This window comes from Perissodus microlepis, chromosome 14 (genome assembly GCF_051167445.1).
Source record: "Perissodus microlepis isolate ML-2025 ecotype Zambia chromosome 14, ASM5116744v1, whole genome shotgun sequence".
Lineage (NCBI taxonomy): Eukaryota > Metazoa > Chordata > Actinopteri > Cichliformes > Cichlidae > Perissodus > Perissodus microlepis.
Window position 1 is genome coordinate 36,250,153 of NC_140474.1, and position 22,511 is coordinate 36,272,663.

General features: G+C 41.5%; 1 protein-coding gene across 5 annotated transcripts in view; it reads left to right on the plus strand.

Annotated features, from left to right (window-relative positions):
* Nucleotides 1–22,511, plus strand: part of bcas3 (BCAS3 microtubule associated cell migration factor) — a 323,750-nt gene that overhangs the window by 93,106 nt on the left and 208,133 nt on the right. For all 5 annotated transcript variants that reach the window (XM_084951630.1, XM_084951631.1, XM_084951628.1 and 2 more), the window contains 6 exons: nucleotides 5,821–5,945; nucleotides 6,052–6,217; nucleotides 6,301–6,398; nucleotides 14,052–14,152; nucleotides 18,208–18,404; nucleotides 18,686–18,783. In XM_084951630.1, the coding sequence (XP_084807756.1) occupies nucleotides 5,821–5,945; nucleotides 6,052–6,217; nucleotides 6,301–6,398; nucleotides 14,052–14,152; nucleotides 18,208–18,404; nucleotides 18,686–18,783 (785 nt within the window). The remainder of the gene's footprint in view (nucleotides 1–5,820; nucleotides 5,946–6,051; nucleotides 6,218–6,300; nucleotides 6,399–14,051; nucleotides 14,153–18,207; nucleotides 18,405–18,685; nucleotides 18,784–22,511) is intronic.

Sequence of the window (22,511 nt, forward strand, 5' to 3'; positions counted from 1 at the left end):
CAGATGCTTACAAGCTTTTAAAAGAAGCCCTTTTATGACAGTCGCTTACAGAGAGATGATTGAGTGGCTCGGTGAAAGGAACTTTTCCTTTCCTGATTCCCAGGTCTCCAGCTCCTCGTGTGAATAGCGTATGGTGCCTTCCTCAAGTGTTGGGTTTCATCTTTTGTTGTGGGCAGTCACTCATACTTTTTAATTGAAACTTTTTTCCGTCTGTCTTCAGCCACTCGTGCTCAATCTAGGCCCTTAGTGACTTCAGAGCGTATACTTTTCAAAGGTACATATCACATCATTAGCATTGGAATCTTGACCCTTGCAATAAATGCCATCTGCTCAATTTTGAGCTAGTTAAACCGACATTGTTTCTCTAATAGCTTCTGCCTTTAGACATGCGCCATGACAGTCCATTCACTATTGTATCGTATTAAGATATTTTACAAACAGAGCCGTCTTTTCTTTTTGAGCAAATGGTGAACTTGAATGCTCCTTGGATTTCCAATTCATTCTTAAGCTTGCATCTGAAATAACACTGTGGCCAGATACATTAGTTTATACCAACATTATGGCTGTTTAAGAAATTTCCACGACTAACGTGGCACTACATGAACGTTAAGGTTTAGAAATTGGTAAAAAAGAAACCCTGATTTTTTCCTTGAACATTTGATGCCCACTCTGCTATGTTCACCGAGTTCCCCAGTGGTTGTCATTAGTGCTGTGTATTCAACAGAGCCTCAAGGCTGCTTCTTTCCGAGGGCTGTTGTAAAATAATAAATGTGACGTTGAAGGATGTACCCTCCACATAACTGCCCTCTCTCCTTCCCTCTCTCCGTCTTTCTTTTCCTTCCTGCTTGGAGTCTTAATACCACCTCCTTTTCTGATAAGAATGAACCATATGGCCCAGAATCAGTGAAATGACAGCACTGCAGCTCTTTGTCGCCGGATGGCCAGCGCCATCATATTTGTTTACTGCAAAGGTCCTGAAAATAAATGGAAGCTGCTGTGGACTCTCTCCCCCCCCCCCCGCTGAGGCGCCTCATGTTAGCGCCGGACATAGTAATGCAAAAGGACTTTGATGGTTGATGTCTCAGATTGAATTATGCCCTTGAGGAAAAGCTATTAGCTCAGTCAAGAGTCCTCATTTGCTAAATTAAAAGTGGAAATGACATGTGAGTAGTCTTTTCAGTGAATTAAAGTCACAAAGAAAATGAATTCCACTCCCTGCTAAAAGGCAAAAGGAAATTTTGCGGAGAGAGAAGAAAAAGAAAAGAGATTTGCCGTTTGTTTAATGACATACATCTTCTCCTGCTCCCAGTTCCCTCTTAGTATATTTATGTTTCATAAGTTATTGATATTGGGTTACGCTTTTTCTAACTCGGTGCCATTTGCTTGCCTGCTTCCTTACCAAAAGTCTGCTCCAGAAATTGGTATCCATATGGGAAGTGGAATTAGGCCCTGGAGCCGTGCCTGGTTGTCACGAGGGCAAAAACCTCAACACTTTTAAGCCACTTCAAGTGAGATGAAGAGGAAAAAGGATGATTTAAAACACAGATGAATAAACTTTAGTGGTCACTGTACCAGAAGAGACGAGAACTGAACTGTGATCTTTGGTCCTGTTGGCAGGCTCTGTGCTAGCTGTGGTCTCTTCAAAGAGGCCTAAACTCAGCTCATCTGCTATGACTGCAACGTCGAGCCGAAGTTTTAACGTGCTATCGACGAGTCGCGCGGCGCCCTGCAGATTGGTGTGTGGGGTTGCCACGAAGTCAGTCCTTCAGAAATGGACAGTGTTCTCTACTCGGCAGTGTAAAAGTCCTTCTACTTAGTTCTCTTAAAGAAAGTCCATCCGATTATAGTAGTGGTAATAATAGTTTATAATTTTAACCACTGACACCAAAAGTCAATACGAAGACTATGATGAGTTTAGAACAGGCACCTGTCTGCTCGTGACGAGCATTTGTTTTTCCCGAGTTACAGGGCTTTCGTTTGGGTTCAACATTTTTTCAGTTAAAGCCCTTACCAAGGAAGAATTTTTACTTGTGGAAAAATCCTACAAAATTCCCCTTTTCCCGTCCCATGTAACACAAACCAAAACTGATGTTGAGCACTTCCTTATAGCTGGTTATTCACTCGCTGGACCTGCTTGTTAACAGTTTTACCTTCTGGTTGAACTGACGGTCGAGCAGGACAGAGCTGGGAGGAGAAGACGAGGCCCACTTGGAGTTAGCCAAGGCAATATCCTGAGTGTGACTTTATCTACCCCTGCATCTTCCTTTCACAGACCGGGTTTACTGTGGATATTTGGTTATTCAGCCTTCTCCCTTTGACCCAGCGCTTGTAAATACAAGCTACAACACTGTAGAGGCCTTCCTTATGATTACCTTCACCATTTCCTTTTTCCTGATCCCTCTTTCACACAGGGCTGGCCAAACAAAGACATCTACATCTCCCTCGACCCAGGGAATAATTTATGAGGTGCTGACAGGGGGGAAGCAACAGAAAGAGAGTTTTACCAGCAGCAGGTCTTTCAACAGCTAGTACTGTGAAACCCGGTTGAAGTAGTGGACGCACCGTCTAGTACTGGAAGCATTATTGTGGTGAACTGTCTTCACTGCATTGCATTGTATTTTTCATTAAGTTTTTGTGGTATTAGGCAAGTTTGAAACAAGAGGAGGGATTTGGTCAGTGATAGTGTTACATGTTACATATGTACACACAGGACGTGAGGGGCAAATTCCCACTGGATCCTCCATGTGTTGCGTGATACATTCTTTGTAAGCTGTTGGTAACGCTACACTTGTTTAAGTCTTTCTGACATACATTAGGTCTTACAGTGTGTGGTTGGGCGTCCATATTCAGGGAAACTCTTAAACCTGCAGTATTTATTTTCTTGTGTTTGGAATTTTGAGTTTTCATTCCGTTTAAATGAACGATTTAAAAGTGCAAAATTAAGACATTATTTGGTATCGTTATGTCCCCTGTTGCCTTTTGTTCTATTCTTTAATAAATATGTATTAATCTTTTAAAACTATTATGTAGACATTAGGTTGAGGTTAGTTTCTTTAAATGAGTGTAACGTTTGACCCGTTATGCACACGCTGGACACGAGTGCGATGACAGCAGAATTTTATTTATAACTGTGGTTTTCGTTTTGCACTGGGACACAGACACTCCCACTCTCTGCTGTCACGTCCGCTCTCCTTCCCCTCCGACTGTCACTGTCAACATATAAAGAGTCACAATCACCTTCAGATCCCAGCACACCTGTTCACCCCGCCCCTGCGCCGCCCCGGGAGCTCACTGCGTCACCCCTCCTCTGCAGCTGGCCAGAGACCACACCCACGCCACAATGAGTCAGAAATGAACTTATTAACAAAAATCAATATTGAGATGGCAAAGATTGTGTGCAAAAGCATACAAACATTCAGCATTAGAGATGGAACCTAGCCAGTTTGCTTTTTGCCCTTAGCTCGCACATTTGAGTTGTTAAAAGCTAATGGCGACTCGAACCTAGCAAGCATGCTACACAATCATGCAATTTTAAAAACAAAAGTGGATTTTAAATACTCATTACCTGCAGGGGGCACCGTTGTCAGCCTTGCAGAGACTCCTGCTTGCTCTTAGATGTCACACTCTGGCTGGACACATCTTGAAAGGCCTGGTCTCAATCAGGTGCTTTGCATCAGTGGCATTAGGTTTCCCTGTTGTTAATCAAATTTTGTACTTGGAAATGTCTATCTTTTTTTAAATCATCCATAAGGTCTGTTTTTGCTTATGCTAACTATCCATTCCTTTTTATATTTGTTCCACATAAAGCAAAAAAAATAAAAAGCACCTGCACAAAAATGCTGAATGTAAGTTGAATGTAAGTTGAATTAAACTGGGCAAATACATTTTAAAAACCATGACCATTCTGCGCCCACATATTTGCATCTTTTCTCCAAAATTGAGAGTAGATAGAAGTAAGAGTGTCACTTTCATACCAGTGTGGTTTCCAAAGGTCAAGGTTAAGCACTCGTCTGGGAGCGCGTGACACCGCTGTAGGTTTTCAAGCGCACCTCATGTCTGATCCGCTGTGACCACATTTTACTGTCCAGGTTGCTTATAAGGCTGGACAATAATACCAGATCTTGCTACTGTTCTCTGATTGTTGCCATATGGGGAGTCCAATTGCGGCTGAAAACCCTTTCTGTGTCCGCTTCTTCTCAAACACTCTTGACATGCTGAATAATCCAATAACTCCCAATATATTCTCTCCTGTAGCCGACACAAAGTAAGAGAGCCAGGGAAGGCAACGTGGACACTGCTGTTAGGTTCAAATTCCATTCAGTGATAGCAGTTGTATTTATTAATTTAAATATTTTCCAAATGTGGTATATTAATGGGACTATTGGAACCAACCAGATGGAAGAGCAGGCTAGTCACCGAAGAAGGGTAGAAATTGTCTTTGTAAGTATACTAGAAGTATCGACGTTTTTTGATTCTTACCAAACTTAAACAAAGTAAAATTGGTGACAAACCCCTGAAAAAAGTTTTTGCTGGGATCTGTATTGTCCTGTAAAAGAATAACTAGAGTCCACGATCCAGTGTATGTAACCCCCTTTAGCAACATTACCTTGGAGTACTTGTTTTCTCCATGACTGTACCAGTTTCTCACATCGTAGCTGAGGTATTTTGGCCCATCCTTTCCAATGTTGTTTCAGTTCATTGAGGTTTGCAGGTATTTGTTTATGCATAGCTCTCTTAAGGTCCCACCACAGCATTTCGGTTGGGTTGAGGTTTGGACTTTGCATTTTAGCATCCTTGATTCTTCTCTTTTTCTGCCATCCTGTTGTAGACTAGACGGTGTGCTTGGATCACTGTGTTTGACTCGATTTAGGCCGAGCTTAAGATATCGGACAGATGGCCTTACGTTTTTTCTCAAGAATACTCGATATATGCTGATACATGCACGCTTGGTGTACAAATGAGTTTGTGGTCGAATGAATGAGTACAAATTGCCCAGGTCCTGTGGTTGTTTAAAGAGAAAAAAGAGGTGGTTTTGTATTAAGATAAGGCAAGTGTACAGGCAGTATACCAATCATATCAATGTTGTGAATGGAGAAGATTGCATTTAGCCATATAAGGTCTAAATGTATCCTAAGAATAACTTCTAGTATTACTATTAGTACTTTGTAGTACTACTACTTACCGTCCTTCTCAGACAAGAAGATTATCTTTGATGGTGGCTCAGTTTTCTATCACATTACATCAATGTTTATGTCTAGCTTAATTTTCCCATTTTCTGCTGCAACAGTGGATGTTTTTATTTGCAGGCGTTTCAGTTTCCCCTTGCTTAGTTCCTTGCATGCAAAGCTCTTTACAATATTGTGTTAATTGTTCACAGATGTTGCTGTGCAATCCATGTCTAATGTAAAATGCTGACATTTAAATTTGATTGTTATGCTTTATGGAAAAATAATTCATACAAAGATTGGTCTTAAAGGTGATACATAGCTTCAATAAGCACCACACTGAGACACATTATTGCACTGTTGACCTTATTGCAGCACAAGACAAAAAGTGTGCTACTCCTCCACACAGCGACATTTCTAGCAATGGAAAGTGATGTGTAGTTGATGTATTTACTAAAGAGGGGTGAGGATTTATTGGAATTCACAAATTAATAACTGACAAATCAGAGTAAGCAGTTGTCTCATTGTGCCAATACCAGCCAGTCAAAAGGACTTGACACGTTAAACTATAGAAGCACTACCGGGTTCACTTTTTGGACCCCTGCATTGTAGTATATTATTTACTTTGTCTCAATTTCTTTTCCGTCTCCTGAAGCAAATCTAAGCCACCCCCCCAGATCTCACCGAGCAAGTCCAGCGGAGGAGAGTTCTGCGTGGCGGCCATCTTCGCGTCACCTCGCTCCTGGTTCATCACTAATCCCAACATAAAAAGAGAGAAAGGTAGACTGTGGTGACAGGTTGTCTTTGCATTCTTCTACAGTTGATAGCTATTATTGCATTTATTGCAAATAATTTTTCCTCGCCTTGTTGCTCATCCTCCTCACAGATCAGTCCAGGCAGTCGGTTGTGGACTCGCTGTACGTAGTCAGTTGCTATGGTAACTTGGTGGAGCACGTCTTGGAACCTCGGCCATTAAGCACGTCACAAAAGATAAGCGACGATACACCGTTAGAACTCAACACCTGTCCAAGGGCCTGCTGGATTCTAGCCAGGTAAAGCTGTGATGAAGACTTGATGCAGGACACGGCTTCTCTGTGTCTCTAAGTCTTATGGATGATTTGTCCTTTTTGAGCAGGACTCCACAGTGGAATGAGCTGCAGCCACCTTTCAACTCCAATCATCCTTTGGTGTTGGCCTCAGATCTAGTGCAGTACTATCAATATCTCCTGGCTGGTAAGTGTTAAACAAGTAGTTTTCCTTGAGTTTACACACTGTAGTGTATTTACAGTATAAAGTTGTGTTCAAATAGAATGGAAGTCTGCATTTTCAGGAAGTAAAAAAGGTCAAGGTGTTGTACCAACACATGCTCTAAATGTAAGGTTAGCATGGTACTGATAAACAAGAGACTGGTATCACAGGGCTAAGAGCACCGAGTAAAACGATCAACTAAATGTGCTTCTACATTTCCTTGTGGCCCTTTCAGAATAAAAGTATAGTTGAATTGTTGGGGAGAGTGCAACAAAAAGTAGCATACATTGGTACACAAATATCACATGCAGTCACTGAAAATGCAGAAGTTTTCATCAGTGTTGTACTGCTCGCAATTATCTTGATTTCTGATATATTTTTCTAAGTCTGATCTGCCAACATTACAAGCAAAAACCAACTTTTCTTTAGTGAAAAAGGTTCTTTTCATAATAAAATAATTTTTAAAACTCTGGTTCCTTGAAAGCGTCACTAATAAATACCTAAAAATGAGTTTCTGTACGCTCACCTTTATCATATTCTACCTTACCAAACAAAGTAACAGGTTTATATAAATGACAAAAATCAGGCAATAAAATAATTTTCCAGTATAGTTATACCGTCGTGAGATATCAGGACATTGAGCCTTTTCTCCATCATTTTCCTCTGCACTGCTTAGATCCTTCATGTTGGCCCTGAGTCCTGGATAACTGCAGCTTTAGTCACTTTTAGCTTCTTTAAAATGTCAGTGTTCACCCGGGTGAAGTGTCTCATCAGGTTTGTTGTTATGAACATGTTTCGTGGTGCTTCCCCAACACTTCACTTTGATGAACTTTGTTTGAAGAGCTCATAATCTGACACACGTCAGGCTGACCAGCCACTCACTGGTAAGGATAATAGCTGATTACTCCCTGGCTATCAGTACGTCTCTAGTTTTTATTATTATTCAAATTAAGCAATCAAAATGATTTGAGAGATCCTAACCCTCAGCCTTAACCCTAACTGTCAGACAGACAGTTTTTTGCAAATATGAATCCACATACACATGCGCACACATATCGTGTACACACATATATAAATATGAAGAAACGAACAGTTCCCCAGTGGTTTTTCATGTTGACTATGTTAAAAGCAGACCATCAGCCCCTTATTGGAACCACATGCCGAGAAAGGATCTTTCTGGTCATCACCCATAATATTTTATTATTCAGATACCGGAGGGAAAGAGCTCTCTGCCATTTCCACCATTTCATGTCCTCTGAGCACTGTCACAAATCCTTGTAGTTTTTCTCTTCTGTGAGGAACCTTGAATTTGTCCTTAGGCAACCACACTACACGTGTGCTTGAGGACATGCCAACACAATGCTATAAGATGCCGCGCGCAGACCAATTAGCTGACACCCTAAACTCCCTCTAATTCAATAACAAGTAGAGAGCGGTGAGCACTTTAGGGTGCCATCTGAAAGGCCATTTTGCAAAAGCGCAGAGTGCACATGGATGGCCACACACGGAATCAATCCACCCCCGTGGAACAGGCTGGCGTTTTGAGCTCACTCCATAATTATAAACATACAAAATCTATGATTAGCTCTTGCGGGTGCTCGGGGGCAAGTGGTAGCTATGTTTACCCTAATCTCTCTGCTCGTCTCTGTTGGCTTCTGCAGTGCTTCAGGTCTAACTGGTAGGATATTTTCTCAAATTAGTGCTAATGGTCTCTCCTAGTGTCAGAGCAATGAGAGCGCGTCGGAGTGATGGGCTCGGGCGTCAGTTTATTCCACCACTCTCTGCCAGCATGGGCAGCGGAACTGGCTGCATAATGAGAGAGATTCATTGCATTAACATTTACATCCAATTAACAATAGCCAGATAACACGGTTGTGGCTCTTTATTCCTATAACCAACCAAGTGTGAAGTCATGCGAGGTCAAGACACTATAAACATAATTGTTCAGCACTCTGCCCACTTCTTGTGCTCTTGCCATGTTCCCTCTGGTTAGCGTCGTATACACCACCACCACCGACTGAGCTGCTCTCGGAGTGCCATCTTCCATTTCTGCGCTTTGCACCCGGGCAGCGACTCTCAACGTCCTATTTCTCAGCATGCGCTCCTTTTGCCAGCCCGTCTCCTTTGCCGTTTCCTCCAGGGCTTGGCAGCACGGCAAAGAAGTGATCCAGGAGAAGGGCTCGATTTGACCTCGGGATGAATTGCAGCCCGGCCGTAAGCTGCCGGTCCAGCCTCTTGCTGAGCATAAATATCGAGACATAGGAAACTGAAAACGCACATGGCTCTTGTGTTATATAGGTGTACTTTACATTGCTGATAACATGCATCACGAGGGAGAAAGTAGCTGACTGTATATTAAGAAACAGGGGCAGTAAAAGAGCTAAAGAAAGGGAGGGCAAGACGTCTCCATAAATGTCCCTTTTAGCTAATTGTCCTACAGACAGACCATGTTTCTAGAAAGGTGGTGCAAGGAAAAAAGGTGGCAGCACTTGACTGACAGGCCATGGTCTCCAGTCTCGTGGCTCTGTATTGGATGACCCAGCCTGATTAAAAATGCAATATACAGGGAAAGGAATAGAAAGGGGAGAGGAAGGGCCAGGGTCAGGCCAGACCGGAGCCTCCAGGACGGGATGATAAAAGGCAGCGGTGGCGCCACTTCATGGTCACTATCTCTACCTGTCCATCTATAGCAGCTACTGGCAGCACTCAGCCAAGTAGAAGATATAACAACGCACAGCACTGCTTACAGAGATAAGGCAGAGAGAGAGGCACAGTATACTCACAACAGATGAGATTCTGTAGCACGATCTGGCTTAATAAAAGCAGACTTGTTGTTGGTGTTTGGGGAATCCTCTCGCAGCGAAGTGGAAACATAGAATCTCTGTTTCCCAAAAAGTGCTCATTTGGGTGAGTGTGTGAATAGGCCCTTTTTCCTTTGCTTTTGGTCTAAGGTGTCGGAGAGGGGTAACAGAATAACTGAATGCGAAGTGTTTGCAGCCTCATTAACTACATCCAGTTCTTCCCATTTTTTGTATTTTTTTGTGGCGTTAGCGGGAGGCTGATATTTATCTAGCTGTGCACAAAATGTTTTCCAACACCTTCCTCCCTCACCGCAAAGCTGCTCTGGTGCAAACAAACCGGTGAATAATTTACCACCTAGATTTCTGGCTGGCTCCTTTGAGCCTGGTGACAGAAATTGAGGCTATGCTTTTTGGCCACGCCCTCCCCTCCCTACCTGTCATATAATGTGCTAATTGTGGAGACTGACTGACTGGCTGGTTTGGCAGTTCTCTTGAGACTTTGAGGCCCATGACAGGCCAGCCACAGTTGCCTCGTCAATAGATCTAATTGCTTCGAGAGAGGGGCCAGAGTGAAGGCTCTGGAGCATCAGGCATTTGGTAAAGAGAAACCGTGGCGCCATGACTGGGTCAGTAATCAAAGGGAGGCAGAGAAAGGATGCAGTAAGTGTAGCGCTGGATGAATGAAGGAACTGTCAGTCAATTGCGCACTGAATGATACATAATGACTAAGCTATCCCACTCTGTCAGTATGCCAGCACCTATCTGCCAGAGCAGTACTCAGAAGAGGAAAGCGAGAAGAGAGGAAAGTGAGAAGAAAGACAGGTGGAGAAGTTAGAAGAAGAAGCATAGTGAGTGAAGTGTCTGGCTACAAAAAAATTCAGGGTGGACTACAAAGGCGGGAGAAAAAAATATAAAAAGACAAAAAATCATCCACAAAAATTAGAACAGAGTAAGTGTTCGAGACAAGACAGCTATCCTGTGTCCACCGTGCGGCCAGCTTTCCAGATCTATCAGATTGTTAGCCCCTTATCTTTCCCTGGAGATCAGCCTGTCTGGCCCCTGGCCCCTAGTCCCCAGGAGGTCAGGCTACATCAATACCTAGGCAGCCTTTGTTCTTGTTCTGACTCTCTGCTTCACTGCTCTGACTAACAGGCCATTGGCTACTGGCCTTCAGCACAGCAAAGCGCCTCTCTCTTCGCAGTCAATAAAGACTGTGACACAGACAACTCTGTTCCTTGTTGGTGGTTGTGTGGTAGATGATTACGGGTGGAGTGGGAGTCCCTTTATTTGTGTATATATTTGCAAAAGCACCAAAGTAAATAAAAGAGCCGTAATTATAAATTGCATGTGACAGTTCGCCTTACTGACTCAGTCTGCTGATTAATGATCAAGGTGCTTCCTTTGGTTAACAAATATAGATGCTTCATACACTATAGTACAATTTTAAATATATATCACTCTCCTTGGTGCACCCAAAGTGAAGCTTTTGATGTTTTCTCAATCATGTGTCAGCAACTTAATTTTAATATCATACACTTTTACAAGAAATATATATATATATTTTTAATATTTCACAAAGAGTTAGTAGTTATAGGTTTGTTTTCTCTCAAATGTCCAGCAGACCATTAGCATAGCTAGCAGTTTGCTGTTTGTTGGGTCTAATGTATACTTATGAGGACGTAGTCGGTACTTTCTTTTTTGTCCGTCACATATAGATAAGATTATTGCATTTTTGTAACAGGAAAGGGTTTTACAGACTTGACTTCAAAGATTGTATGGAAAGTTAAGGTTTGCTTGATGAAGGCTCAACTCTTTCTGAAGTAGCCAATAAATGAAAAAAGAAAAAAGTCAAAGAATCCATACTGGGAGTCAGAGAACATATAGTACACTTTCCTAAATTTCCCACTGACCCGTCCTTTTCCGTTCCTGTGATGGTTGTGGGGTGATGGCACCGTGCCACTTGCTCATTTGCTGATGTGTCTTTAAATCCATCAACAACAGAACATATTCACTGTGGATCTAACTATACAATGAGACTCCTTTCTTGAGTGCAATGTGATACGTTTGCACTTAAAAAATTTGCTCTCTGTGAAATTGCATTGACATTCTGTCTCTTAAAAGCCACTAATGACCACTATAGAAGCAGCAGAAGGCCGAGTGGTTGGCTAGCTAGATGCTATGATGAGTAGATACTACAGTAACTGCTAGTGTCAGTCTGGCTCCTGACATACACACTAACAAACACGTGCAAAAGGGTTGTGTCTTTGCCTGACCCATGGGGATGACCACTAGCTCTCCATAATGGAGCCTGGCTGCGACACTGACCATTGAAAACCCCCACACCCACCCACTGGAAACCCGATCCAGCCAGTCCAACAACTGCTTTAGAACATCAATAATTAATTAGGGAACAGCTATTGGCCCCAAGGGTCAGAGAGCAGGGAGAGAGAGAGTGAAGGAGAACAAGAGAGTGAGGGACAGCCAAGTAGGAGAGTGAATGCACCGGGAGGAAATAGGGGAGTTGTGATTTTGTTTAATAAGTAACACAACGCAGGCTTTGTTCAGCTCTCCTCCATTAAAAGGACATGAGAAACCTTCTCTCCCTGTTTCTCCCTCTTACTGTAAGCCTTACACACTTTTCCTCTCCAGGACATCTGTAGGTCATGAAAGGGTCGCTTCTCCCAAATAAGAAGCAAAGCAACAAAAACATATTTGATGTATTCACAAGTACTCAACATGCAGGTGTTTTTTGCTTTTATTGGCTTTGCAGACCGTCATTTTACATGTTGTAGTCATTTACAATCACCAGAGGGTAGAGTGAAAAGTATGTGCAGCAGCCTGTCTGTGGGCTGCTCTTGCTTGGGCCATTTTTGGTCCTTCAACCAATGGCAGAAGACTAAAGTTATAACATACAAAGAAGTGAAATCAACTATTAAAAACAATAAAAAAGTGTCATCACTGCCAAGCTATGTGCTGTTTTTTTTTGAGTATGCATGCTTAGGTTGCATACCCAAAATTCCTCACACTGTTTAGTACATATGCACATATGCCAGGCCACTGTGATGCTATTAATCGTGTTTAATAAATACTAAGAAATGGTTATATTGTTAAAAAATGGCAATGGTACTTTTCTACTTTGAAAATGTCTGTATTTTTGTGGGTAACACGCAGGCGCGCACGATCCACAACATATCATATATAAAATCAGAATCAGAATACTTTATTAATCCCGAAGGAAATTAGGGATATATCACACTTTCTTCCCCTGTAAGGACCTTTAGCACATTTCAGCTCATCTCTGTTGCTTTTTATTGACTAGACACAAAACTGAGATCTGAACTCTCCTGCTACAAACACCAGCCTGAGCTTGTCTTAGCTACAGTGGGGAAGAGAAAATAGACACTGTATCCATGACGTGCAATAGTGACCTACGGCAGTTGCTTGGAGAGATGTTTTGTATTTAATAAAAATTGAGTCAAAGCTTTCTTTTAAATCACACTGTACAGTTGCATGGAGTATTTTACTAGCACCACCATAACACAAAGAACCAGTTAATAAAATCACAGTTACATAGTTGCTTTTTTAATTATTATTATTACTCAGAAAATGTTGATTCACTGTCTAATGATTGTATCCACTTAAGTCAGTTAAATCTAATATGCTTATAGATACAATGACATAATTCTGTCAGTTGACAAAAGGGGAATAAATATTTCAGAGCACCAGAATAGTTCAAGCTGTCCTTGAAAAAGTAGCCTCTTTTTGTCAAATAGGAAATAAGGAGAAGCTTTTGGTATTAAAAAGTCTCATATTTCTGTTTGGCCACTTGTTAAGAGGCAAACGCTCTTATTTTTTCAAGACCACAGGAAGCCTTCAATGTGTTGAATTTGTTATGCCACAATGTTTTTTACGACTTTCCCAGGCACTTTTACTCATTTCTCCTTTTAGTTGTACTGATATGATTTGGATTTGCAGATGGCACTCAGTCATCAGATCAGTTTGGGTTTTTGTTTCAGAACCAAGTTTAAGAAACATGTGACGGCATAGTTCTGTGTGAGTATGTTGGGGTGAGGTGTGGGTGAGGGATGATGTGGCATTTTGCTAAACAGGCGTCAAAGACCAAACTGCCTCCATCGAGGATGTCCGAACACCTGGAGCGTGTATGGGGATATAATTAGAAGTGCCTCCTGTGCTCCAGATGTTGACTTGACGAGTGTATTAGCCATGCTTGTGTTAAAGAAACTCCATCCCTGGGGTGGGAGACGGAGAAAGACTGATTCTGCGCATCAGGGCTCGTTCTCTCCATCCCTGCTTACTCAAGCCTTCTGGAGCGCCATCTGTCCCTGAGTCTCTCTGTAACACACAGACATTCACTGTACTCTTGCTTTTTTACTAACACTTGCATGCACCAACATACACATGAGAACATGGGATTGGGATTTTTGATGTTGTCCCAAAACACTAGCTTTCATCCAGCGAGTCATTAACTGTAAACTTATTGTATCTTAGCTTAAACTAACTTCACTCAGCCCATGTGTATGGTATACAATGTATATGCTCATACACAAAGGCCTAATCACACATTTAGGCTGTAATAACACACTTTGGTAAGCCGCTTTTAAGGCCTAATTAGTTTTACATGCTAATTTGTGTGAATTCTAATTAGTAATATGAGATTCATTGCCCTGCTTTGCCTTTCTGATATCCTTTTCCAATAGCTGTAAATGTATTTAGAGGGATGGAACTTGACTTTTACACTTGAGAACTGTGACGGTACTAGGCGTTGGCTATCGTCAGCTTTCAAGTATATCATTCTTGTGTATTCTTTTTTTCCCAGCTGTACCCCCAGGAAGCCCCGGCCCAATCACACGTCACGAGTCATCCGACAGTCTGGCATCAGACCACAGTGGCCAGGAGGATGAGGAGTGGCTCTCTCAGGTAAAGCTTCTGTTTGACATGACATGACAGTGACTTAAGAAGAAAATGTTTCATATTTTGATTTTATTTCTTCTAAATTAAAAATACAATGAACAAATACCAATTCAGAGCGCTGATAAATCAGTTAATGACTCTTCATTGCAAACATCATATTAAAGTTAGGCCTGCTCCTGAACTTGATCCTGGATTACAAAAAATAAGTTTGCACTTTTTGGTGTAATCTGTGGGTCAAGTAACTGTGTGTAATTTAAAAGAAGACAGCTCACAGTGGGACTCTATGGCAACCTTGTGCCATAATATGGCATAGGCTTGTTTTTAGCTTAAGCAGGAAAGGTTTTATCTATCCACTGAACCTCCACCTGATGCTCCAGTGTTTACTCACTGATATCAGCGAGTAAACACTGGAGCATCAGTCAAATCTGAATAGTTAGAGAGATTAAAAAAGTTCAAAGGAAGATAATAACTTGACATTCATCAGGTTAATAGAAATTTTGTTGCAAATGCATAAAAAACTAGTGGGGTTAGCAACTCTTTTGCACTGTCTCTTTGCTATAATTATACAGTCGTCTGAAGTTGTCTCCTTCGTTTATTGTTTAAAAAAAGGGTTTTTGTTAACATATAGATCATGAAATTATTTTCCTATCCAAACCTACCTGGCCTTGTGTGAAAAAGTAATCCCCTACCCTAATAAATTTACTATGATTAACCACATTTTTTGAAAAAAGCTGAGTTTGATTTCCTGACACACCTAACATAGTGAACCAGGCTAAAAGCTCAAATGCAACACACCATGCCATGAGCTAAAGACGCCCAAGAACAGATAAGAAACTCACTCAAATCTCTTAGTCTAGTAAAGGTTACAAAAACTATTCTAAGACTTTAGAACTACAGTGAACAAGACTGTCAGTCATTTCTCCACAAATTGAGAAAATTGTGACCAGCGTTAACCTTCCCAGGGGTTGCTGATCTACCCAGCTTACTCGAAGAGATCACAAAATTACCAAAAAAAGCATCTAAAGAACTGCAGGCCTCGCTTTCCTCAGTTAAGGTCAAACTTCATGATTCAGCAGTAAGAAAGGGGCTGTGCAAAAATGACATCCACAGGAGTTCCCATGGAAAACCACTGCTGACCAAAAAAGCCTCCCTCACATTTGCCAGAAACATCTTTATGACCCCCAAGACTTTGGGAAATGTTCAGTTTTTGCAAGGTTTGAGTCTCGTTACATCTGGCATAAAACGAACACAGCATTTTGGAAAATGAATGAATGAATGTCATACCAACAGTGAAATATGATGGTGGTAGTGTGACGTTCCGGGACTGCTTTGCTGCTTCGGGACCTGAATGAGTTGTCGTAATCGGTGGAATGATAAATTCGTTCTTCAGCTGAAGCTGACGCGAACTTGGGTTATGGAGCAAGGCAATGATCTGAAACACCAGCAAGTCAATTTCAGAATAGACAAAAAATCAAATTAAACCAAACGAAATGCTTTGGAGAGGCCTGTTCAAAGTTTGGACATGAATCTAATTGAGATAACTCGGCATGACCAAAATAGGCTGGCCATGCTCAGAAAATCCCCCAAGTTCCTCCACAGTGAAACCCTCATTGCCAGTTGATTGCAGTTCTTGCTGCTGCCACCAGTTCACCAGGGCCAGGTAGATTTGGATAGCTTTTTCCCCTTAATGATGGAAAGAAGGTAAATTATAATTTAAAAATGTAAATTATTTTAGTTGGAAAATTCTTCCCAACCCAAGTGAAAACCCTACACATAACTGTCCTTATTTTAATATATTTTGACATAACTGTCTGATTGTGTTGTAAAAACAAATTTTTTTGTATTTTTACCTGATAAAAACACAATTCAAAACTGTACTGAAATAACCTGGTTGAGTGCGCGAATACGACACACTCACCCAGGTCTTTTCAGCTTGGTTAACACAAGTAGCACTTATCGCTAGTGTCGGCAGGTAGCCCACTACATTTTCATCATCAATAATTCCACTGCATACATAATTGATTGGCTAAAATGTACTTCGCTTAGCTAGCAGAGGCCCTGGTTCAAATCTGCCATGATAGTTTGCCAGGAGCAAAACTATCCCTCGCACTAACCTGTATTTTGGGTGACTTCCTGTCAGAGCAGTGATAAAAATGTACGTGTCAGTGGTTGAAGATTTAACTCTACAGCTCTTCCAGCATTAAAATTAAATGATTTGGACAAAGAATTTGGGATAATATACCATAACTGATATATGGGTATACTGGTTAGTTTCCTCTTTGCTTCGGTTTCTCTAGAATATGAAGAAAAGCATAGATACCAAGCATAATAGCTTTGTGGATTGAGAAGAGCTAAATACATATAGGCTATATTGAATTAGAGGCTAACTACTGCCTTGTGGATTTCATTATATCATATCAGTGGCCCTCATTAGATTTTCAGTGGGCATTTTGGCATTAGATTGGGATTTAGGATTGATCGGCCATCCCCTAATGAAATGTGAGGTATGTGACCCTCCATGTCAGTGCTTCAGCTCACTGCAGTGCTGTGCCATTTGGTGCCTGTCAGTGTCAGTTGCCCTTCAGCTGACTGAGTAGACAACACAAACTCCTGTCCTTATACAGTCCACCTCGGTTCATCTCTTAATTGTCTCCTAATACGTAAACAGTTTATTTGCAAGAGATGTGTTGCCTTTAAGTGTTAGATAACAGGAACATTTAAAAAATGCACAAGCACAACCCCTTAAATGCTTATGGTAAATACTTCACTAAATGAAAACAACTGACAAGCAAATTAGCTTAGCCAATATTTGTGCAGCTTCTTAACCTCAGACAATCATTTATAAGATGCCAGTCAAAATAGCCAAACTTGCACAGGATGTTCGTCTTTTTTTCTTACTTTCTAAAGATAGTACTGATGCTATAAGAGTAAAAATATTCAGCCTATAAAGAAGGAGAAAATGCGAAGGTTGAGAGAAAAAAAATGTTTTGCACAGACAGAGGCAGCTAGCTTGATCTCATTTGGTGTCGAGGCTACAGCAGCATGGGCAAATCTGTGGCAACATGTCAACTAGCTCTGTCCAACAAGTCTGCAAGGGGATGTGCATTTGGGGTTGATACTGGACTGTAACATCTGGACCTACCGTGCCATTGCAAAGAGAGCACGCTGGCAGCTGTCTCGGCTCTGCAGCTGGGCGTGACATTGATGGTGTTAACTGGAAAAGCATACACACATGCAAAGTGACAATCCTCCCTCCTTCTGTGGCCTAATTTGCACAGCTGTGATGAACCTCACATATCTAATGTCTGTGTGCATGTAAACAGACACAGCAAAGTTGAGATTGTGTAAGATGTTAGCACATGGAAGCCATAGTGGAAGAAAATACTCAGCTGAGCTGAAAGACAGATGTGTATGAAGTAAAGATAATGACATCCGAATAGCGAGACACCAAGAGGCGTGCTAATTGCTGCAGGGATTCAAAGTAGAGACGGCTTGGGAGAGCAGTGAAGAGCAGGAGTCCGAGGCAGGAGACGGCTGTTCAATAAAGGCAAAGAGGAGATGGAGAATAGACGAGGCAGTAATAGTCTGATGTTTATGAGTGAGCCACTCCATAACCTTCTCCTATCCTACTTTTAGCCAGCATTAGTGCCACTCAGCTCAGGCGCCCATGGACCGCCTGCCATAGCAGTGCCCTCTTATTGTCCCTGTAGGCCTCACCTCAGCTTTGCTGCCACGCCGTTGCTAGTGTCACACTTCTATTAACCCTCTGGGAAGGCTTCCCATCAGGCTGCTAGCACTTCCAACACACACAAGACATTGATGAGTTCTGACATCATCGTCAGACTTTTAGTGGGACACAAGTACAGCAAGCTTTTAGTTTGATGTCATGTAACTGAGTTCATCTGAGTGCTGCATGGAATTTTTGAGCATTGGCACATAGATGCCAGAGCCACCCTGTGAAATCCAGCCTGGAGCACGTTAGACAAATGAATGCATCTTCCTAATAATCTAAATAAAACTGAATTGAATGAACCTTATTTAGTTTAAACCTCTCATTTCAGGTGGAGATTGTGACTCATACAGGCCCCCATCGGCGCCTGTGGATGGGCCCCCAGTTTCAGTTTAAGACAATTCATCCTTCAGGCCAGACCACAGTCATCTCCTCTTCATCCTCGGTGCTTCAGTCCCAGGGCCCCAGCGATGTTCAGCAGCCCCTTTTGGACTTTGACACAGACGACCTGGACCTCCACAGCCTCAGGTACTTTAAATTTGTTCTCATAGAAATACACACCAGCCTAAACGCAAAGACGATCTACACGTGGAGCTGGTCATTAATCAGAAATTATCCTAATATTCTAATAATCATGGATAGAGTCCACATCAATGAAGCCTGTAGTGTCAGCAGCTTTATACTTAATCACTGAAACAACAGACCAGATCTCCAGTTAAATAAGCATCTGGATCCCAGTGGATGTGTGTTCTTTTTGTGTGCGTGTGTGTGAGTGTGTGTATTAACGGATGCATAACAAACATGTTTAGGATCCAGCCAGTACGCTCAGAGCCTGTCAGCATGCCCGGCTCATCGCGGTTGGTGGCTGATCGTCGTGGCCAGTCCAACATCATGGATGCAGGATCAGGTAAGAAACTTTAAATATCCCCTCTTCTGTTTTGCGTTGCACCTTTGCTTCTTCTCTTTCATTGTTTTACTGCAGATACTTTGCTGAGGTGTGAAGTTGTTAAATGTGTTGTATTTTGTTCCCATCAGTTATATCAGCTGAGGCTGTTACATTGTTTCCGCTCTGTCTTCTGTACTTCACACATTCATGCAGATGTTAAAACCTTTCAAATCGACAGTTATGTCTAATAATGAAAAATGACACACAGAAAAAGTGTATGTTTATACACTTGATACAAAAGCCTTTGTTGGCGATGTCCTATATGAAAAAACTAGCTGCTCAGGTTCGTCTTCCACACAAAAAGTCTTCGTGGGTCCTTCCCATAAACTCTGAGCTTTAGTTCTTTCCATAGATTTTCAATTAGCAATAACAGCTGTACTGAGTCTCCTCGGCTGTGTGTTTGCGGAAACCGACGTTTCCTCGTCATCATCCTGGTAGATGGCAGCAGGTTTTTTTGTGTTTTGGGGGTGATATGCGCAGCGCCTTTTGACCTTGTATTTCACAGCCGTGTCTAAATGTTGGTCAGCAACCTTTAAACCTGCTTTCAGCATGCTTTTTCTTAACCCACCGAGTGTGGTGAGTGTTTATAAAGGCCATGGTGGTTGAGTGCATTATTTATTTATTTTTTTTTAATCACTTGTACCTGCTGATTCCAGGTCTTTCTGTTGCTCTCCAGAAGTGATCCTTGCTTCTTGGACAACTCTTCTGATAATTGTTTTCCTTCCTGTTTGAAATGAGCACCAGTTTAAGGTGAAAGAGATTTCCATTTCTGGATTATAGCCCCACCGGTGCTCACTGACACCTTAGGCTACGTTCACACTGCAGGCGAGAGCGCTATCCGATCATGGTGTGACAGTGTGAACGGCACAAATCCGATATTTTCAAATCCGACCTGGGTCACTTTGGTATGTGGTACTGAATCCAATACATATCTGATGTTTTAGAAAGCGACTGCTGTTTGACGGTCATGTGTCGCATTAAATCAGTCTTTTACGTCACTGACACAAGACAGACGCCGATTATCTGCTCCGGAGAAGACATCGCGAACGCTTCCTGGCCATCCAGTGTAGATGTCAGTGAAACTGTTGGGAAGACAACGTTGGAGAAACGGGAACATTTTATTTGTACTGTATAATCTGCAGATTCTGACAGAAATCTGCAGCTATCCTTTGAAGCACCGCTCCTCTAAAACAGCAATAAGGATCATTATTAGGTTATTTACATTATTATGTAAATAACAAAATAACTTAAAGCAAAAATTGGGAAACGTAAAGTCCGAAGTCTTTATATTAAGGGCCATCAGTCAAACAATATTGTTTGCTCTGGGTCTAAACAGAGCGCGTTGTGTGTGACGTCTTCTTTTGCGCATGCGGCCGTCTTGAGGGTTCACACTAGAGCGCGTTTGCTGTCGCATTTTATTTGTAGTGTGAACAAGCAGACAAAAAAATCGCATTTGATCAAAAAATCGGAATTGAGCATTAAGACCTGCAGTGTGAACGCAGCCTTAGAAATTCTTCTATAACTATCAGTATGTTTTGCAACAACATAGAGCTCACTGGTTTTATCCATCATGAGATGTTTCTTTTGTGACGTCTTGGCAATGAGACGCATTGTTATAGGCCATAGAAATTGAAAATGTAAAAATTAGAAATTTAAAAACACTTTATTCACTTACTTCTTTCTCTTTAATTTATTTACACATTTAAGCAGTTAGGTTTATGGTATATGATATCTCACAGCTAGACGAACACAAAAAACACAAAAAATGTCTATAATCTTCTTACTGAGTGGACTAAAATGCTGTAACATTCCTGGTTGGAATTATAAAGTAAGTGTCCCAAAATAGCTGTGCTTTTTTGAAGAGGTGCATACTAATAGAAGTAACAGGTAATCATTTCTTTGCTTCAAGGTTTATGAGAGACACGTTTCCAAGGTGTAACACGAAATGATATAAATCCTCTTAAAAAACACCATCCGTCCATTCTCCTCCACTCATCCTTGTCAGGGTCGTGGGGAGGGGGGCTGGAGCCTATCCCAGGGTACACCCTGGACGGGTCACCAGTCTGATGCACAGACACGCATTCACACCTACGGGCAGTTTCGAGCTGCCAATTAGCCTAACCCAGCTAACTGCACAATAGTCATGTTTATGACCATGTCTGCAAAGAGATTCGCTCTGTTATTGAATAACAGCTGAACAATCCCATCCAGGTCGATTAGGAGTGCAAAGCCTTTTACACTCTTAATCTGCACTTCTGCTACATCCCACCATACACAGCTATAGTTGTTCTCTGGCATTGCTGTTGTATTCCAGTGTATTTATATGCACTGTGTGACAGTGTGTCTGAATAGGCTTGCAAAGTCTATTAGCTATTTGACAGGATTGATTTGACTCCAAGTGATCTTTAATAGCATGGCTGCTTTAATCTGGTTATGATGTTTGATAATCCAATCCCACTCAGAGGATTTCCTGTAAAATATGTCTTTTACTCTCAACACAGGCATTGCGAAAGTGTGTTTGTGAGCCTGGTCCTACTGCCAGTGGGTTCGAGGAATCATCCTTTATTGCGTGACATTATATCCTGTTGTTCTGCGTTTGATAAAGGAGATAGAGAAGCGTCTGTGGCATCTGTGGCATTATCGGCTGTGTCTTGTGACAGAGTTTCATTCATCTGATCTGCCCTCACACTGACACACAGCCACCGCTCGCTTTTTCAGTCAGGTGTCAAGAAATATTTGCGACGGGTGTCACAAGAAGGTGTGTCACAAATAGTTTTACACATCTGATTGCGCGTCTTTTGTCGTCCAGCCTTTGCTTTTCAACACGTACCCAGAGGTGCTTTATGAACCGATTCACGTAGATGCGGTTTGACCATTATTTATTTACCGTGTTTGTCTTTGCTATTTAACATGACCACTTTCTGCCATTCACTCATAACCTGTATTTACATTATTTAAATACATGTTACAAAACAAATCCCACACATTTGGCCGTAATATCGTGTTTTACAGAAAGAAAAGAAAAACAGAAGGTACCCGACTATTTTGTTAACATGTAGATTTGATAGGATTAAATTCCACTTCACAGATTATGAAGAACAAATCTTTTTTTCAGTAATGTAATTATTAATGGTTAAAGCTGTTTCACAATGATTAATTGTACATTTATAATGAATTAAACAATATAATGAAATCCAAATATTATGCTGAAATGTTTAAAGAGGAGGCAAATTAAGTTTGATATACACAAATATATTAGTCTGTGTTTATAATACCCACCCTGATTTATCGTCTGTCTTCACTGCTTGGAATTTTGGTATTTATTTCATTATTTAATAATGAAATAAATTATAAACCTTGTGATTTATAATACTGAAACACATTACAGAGGTCTTTCTTATTGAGTCTTTGTGGCTCTTGAAGCACATATCCTCATTCACGCAGGCTCTATGATAAACTGTTGAGGTAAATGTTCATTTACATCCTCTGATGTGCTTATTTGTTTACATATTTGCAGTTTTTGTGTTGTGATAAAACAAAAGCATTGGATAACCTTTCAGTTTCATTGGTGAGGCAGCTCTGCTGTGATCTTCAGAGCGTTACGTGTCTTTCACTTTGACAGAGGGACGTCACCAGAACCGTTCGATGCAAAAATTCTGAAGATGCAGCGTATGCACCGAGGACTTAAA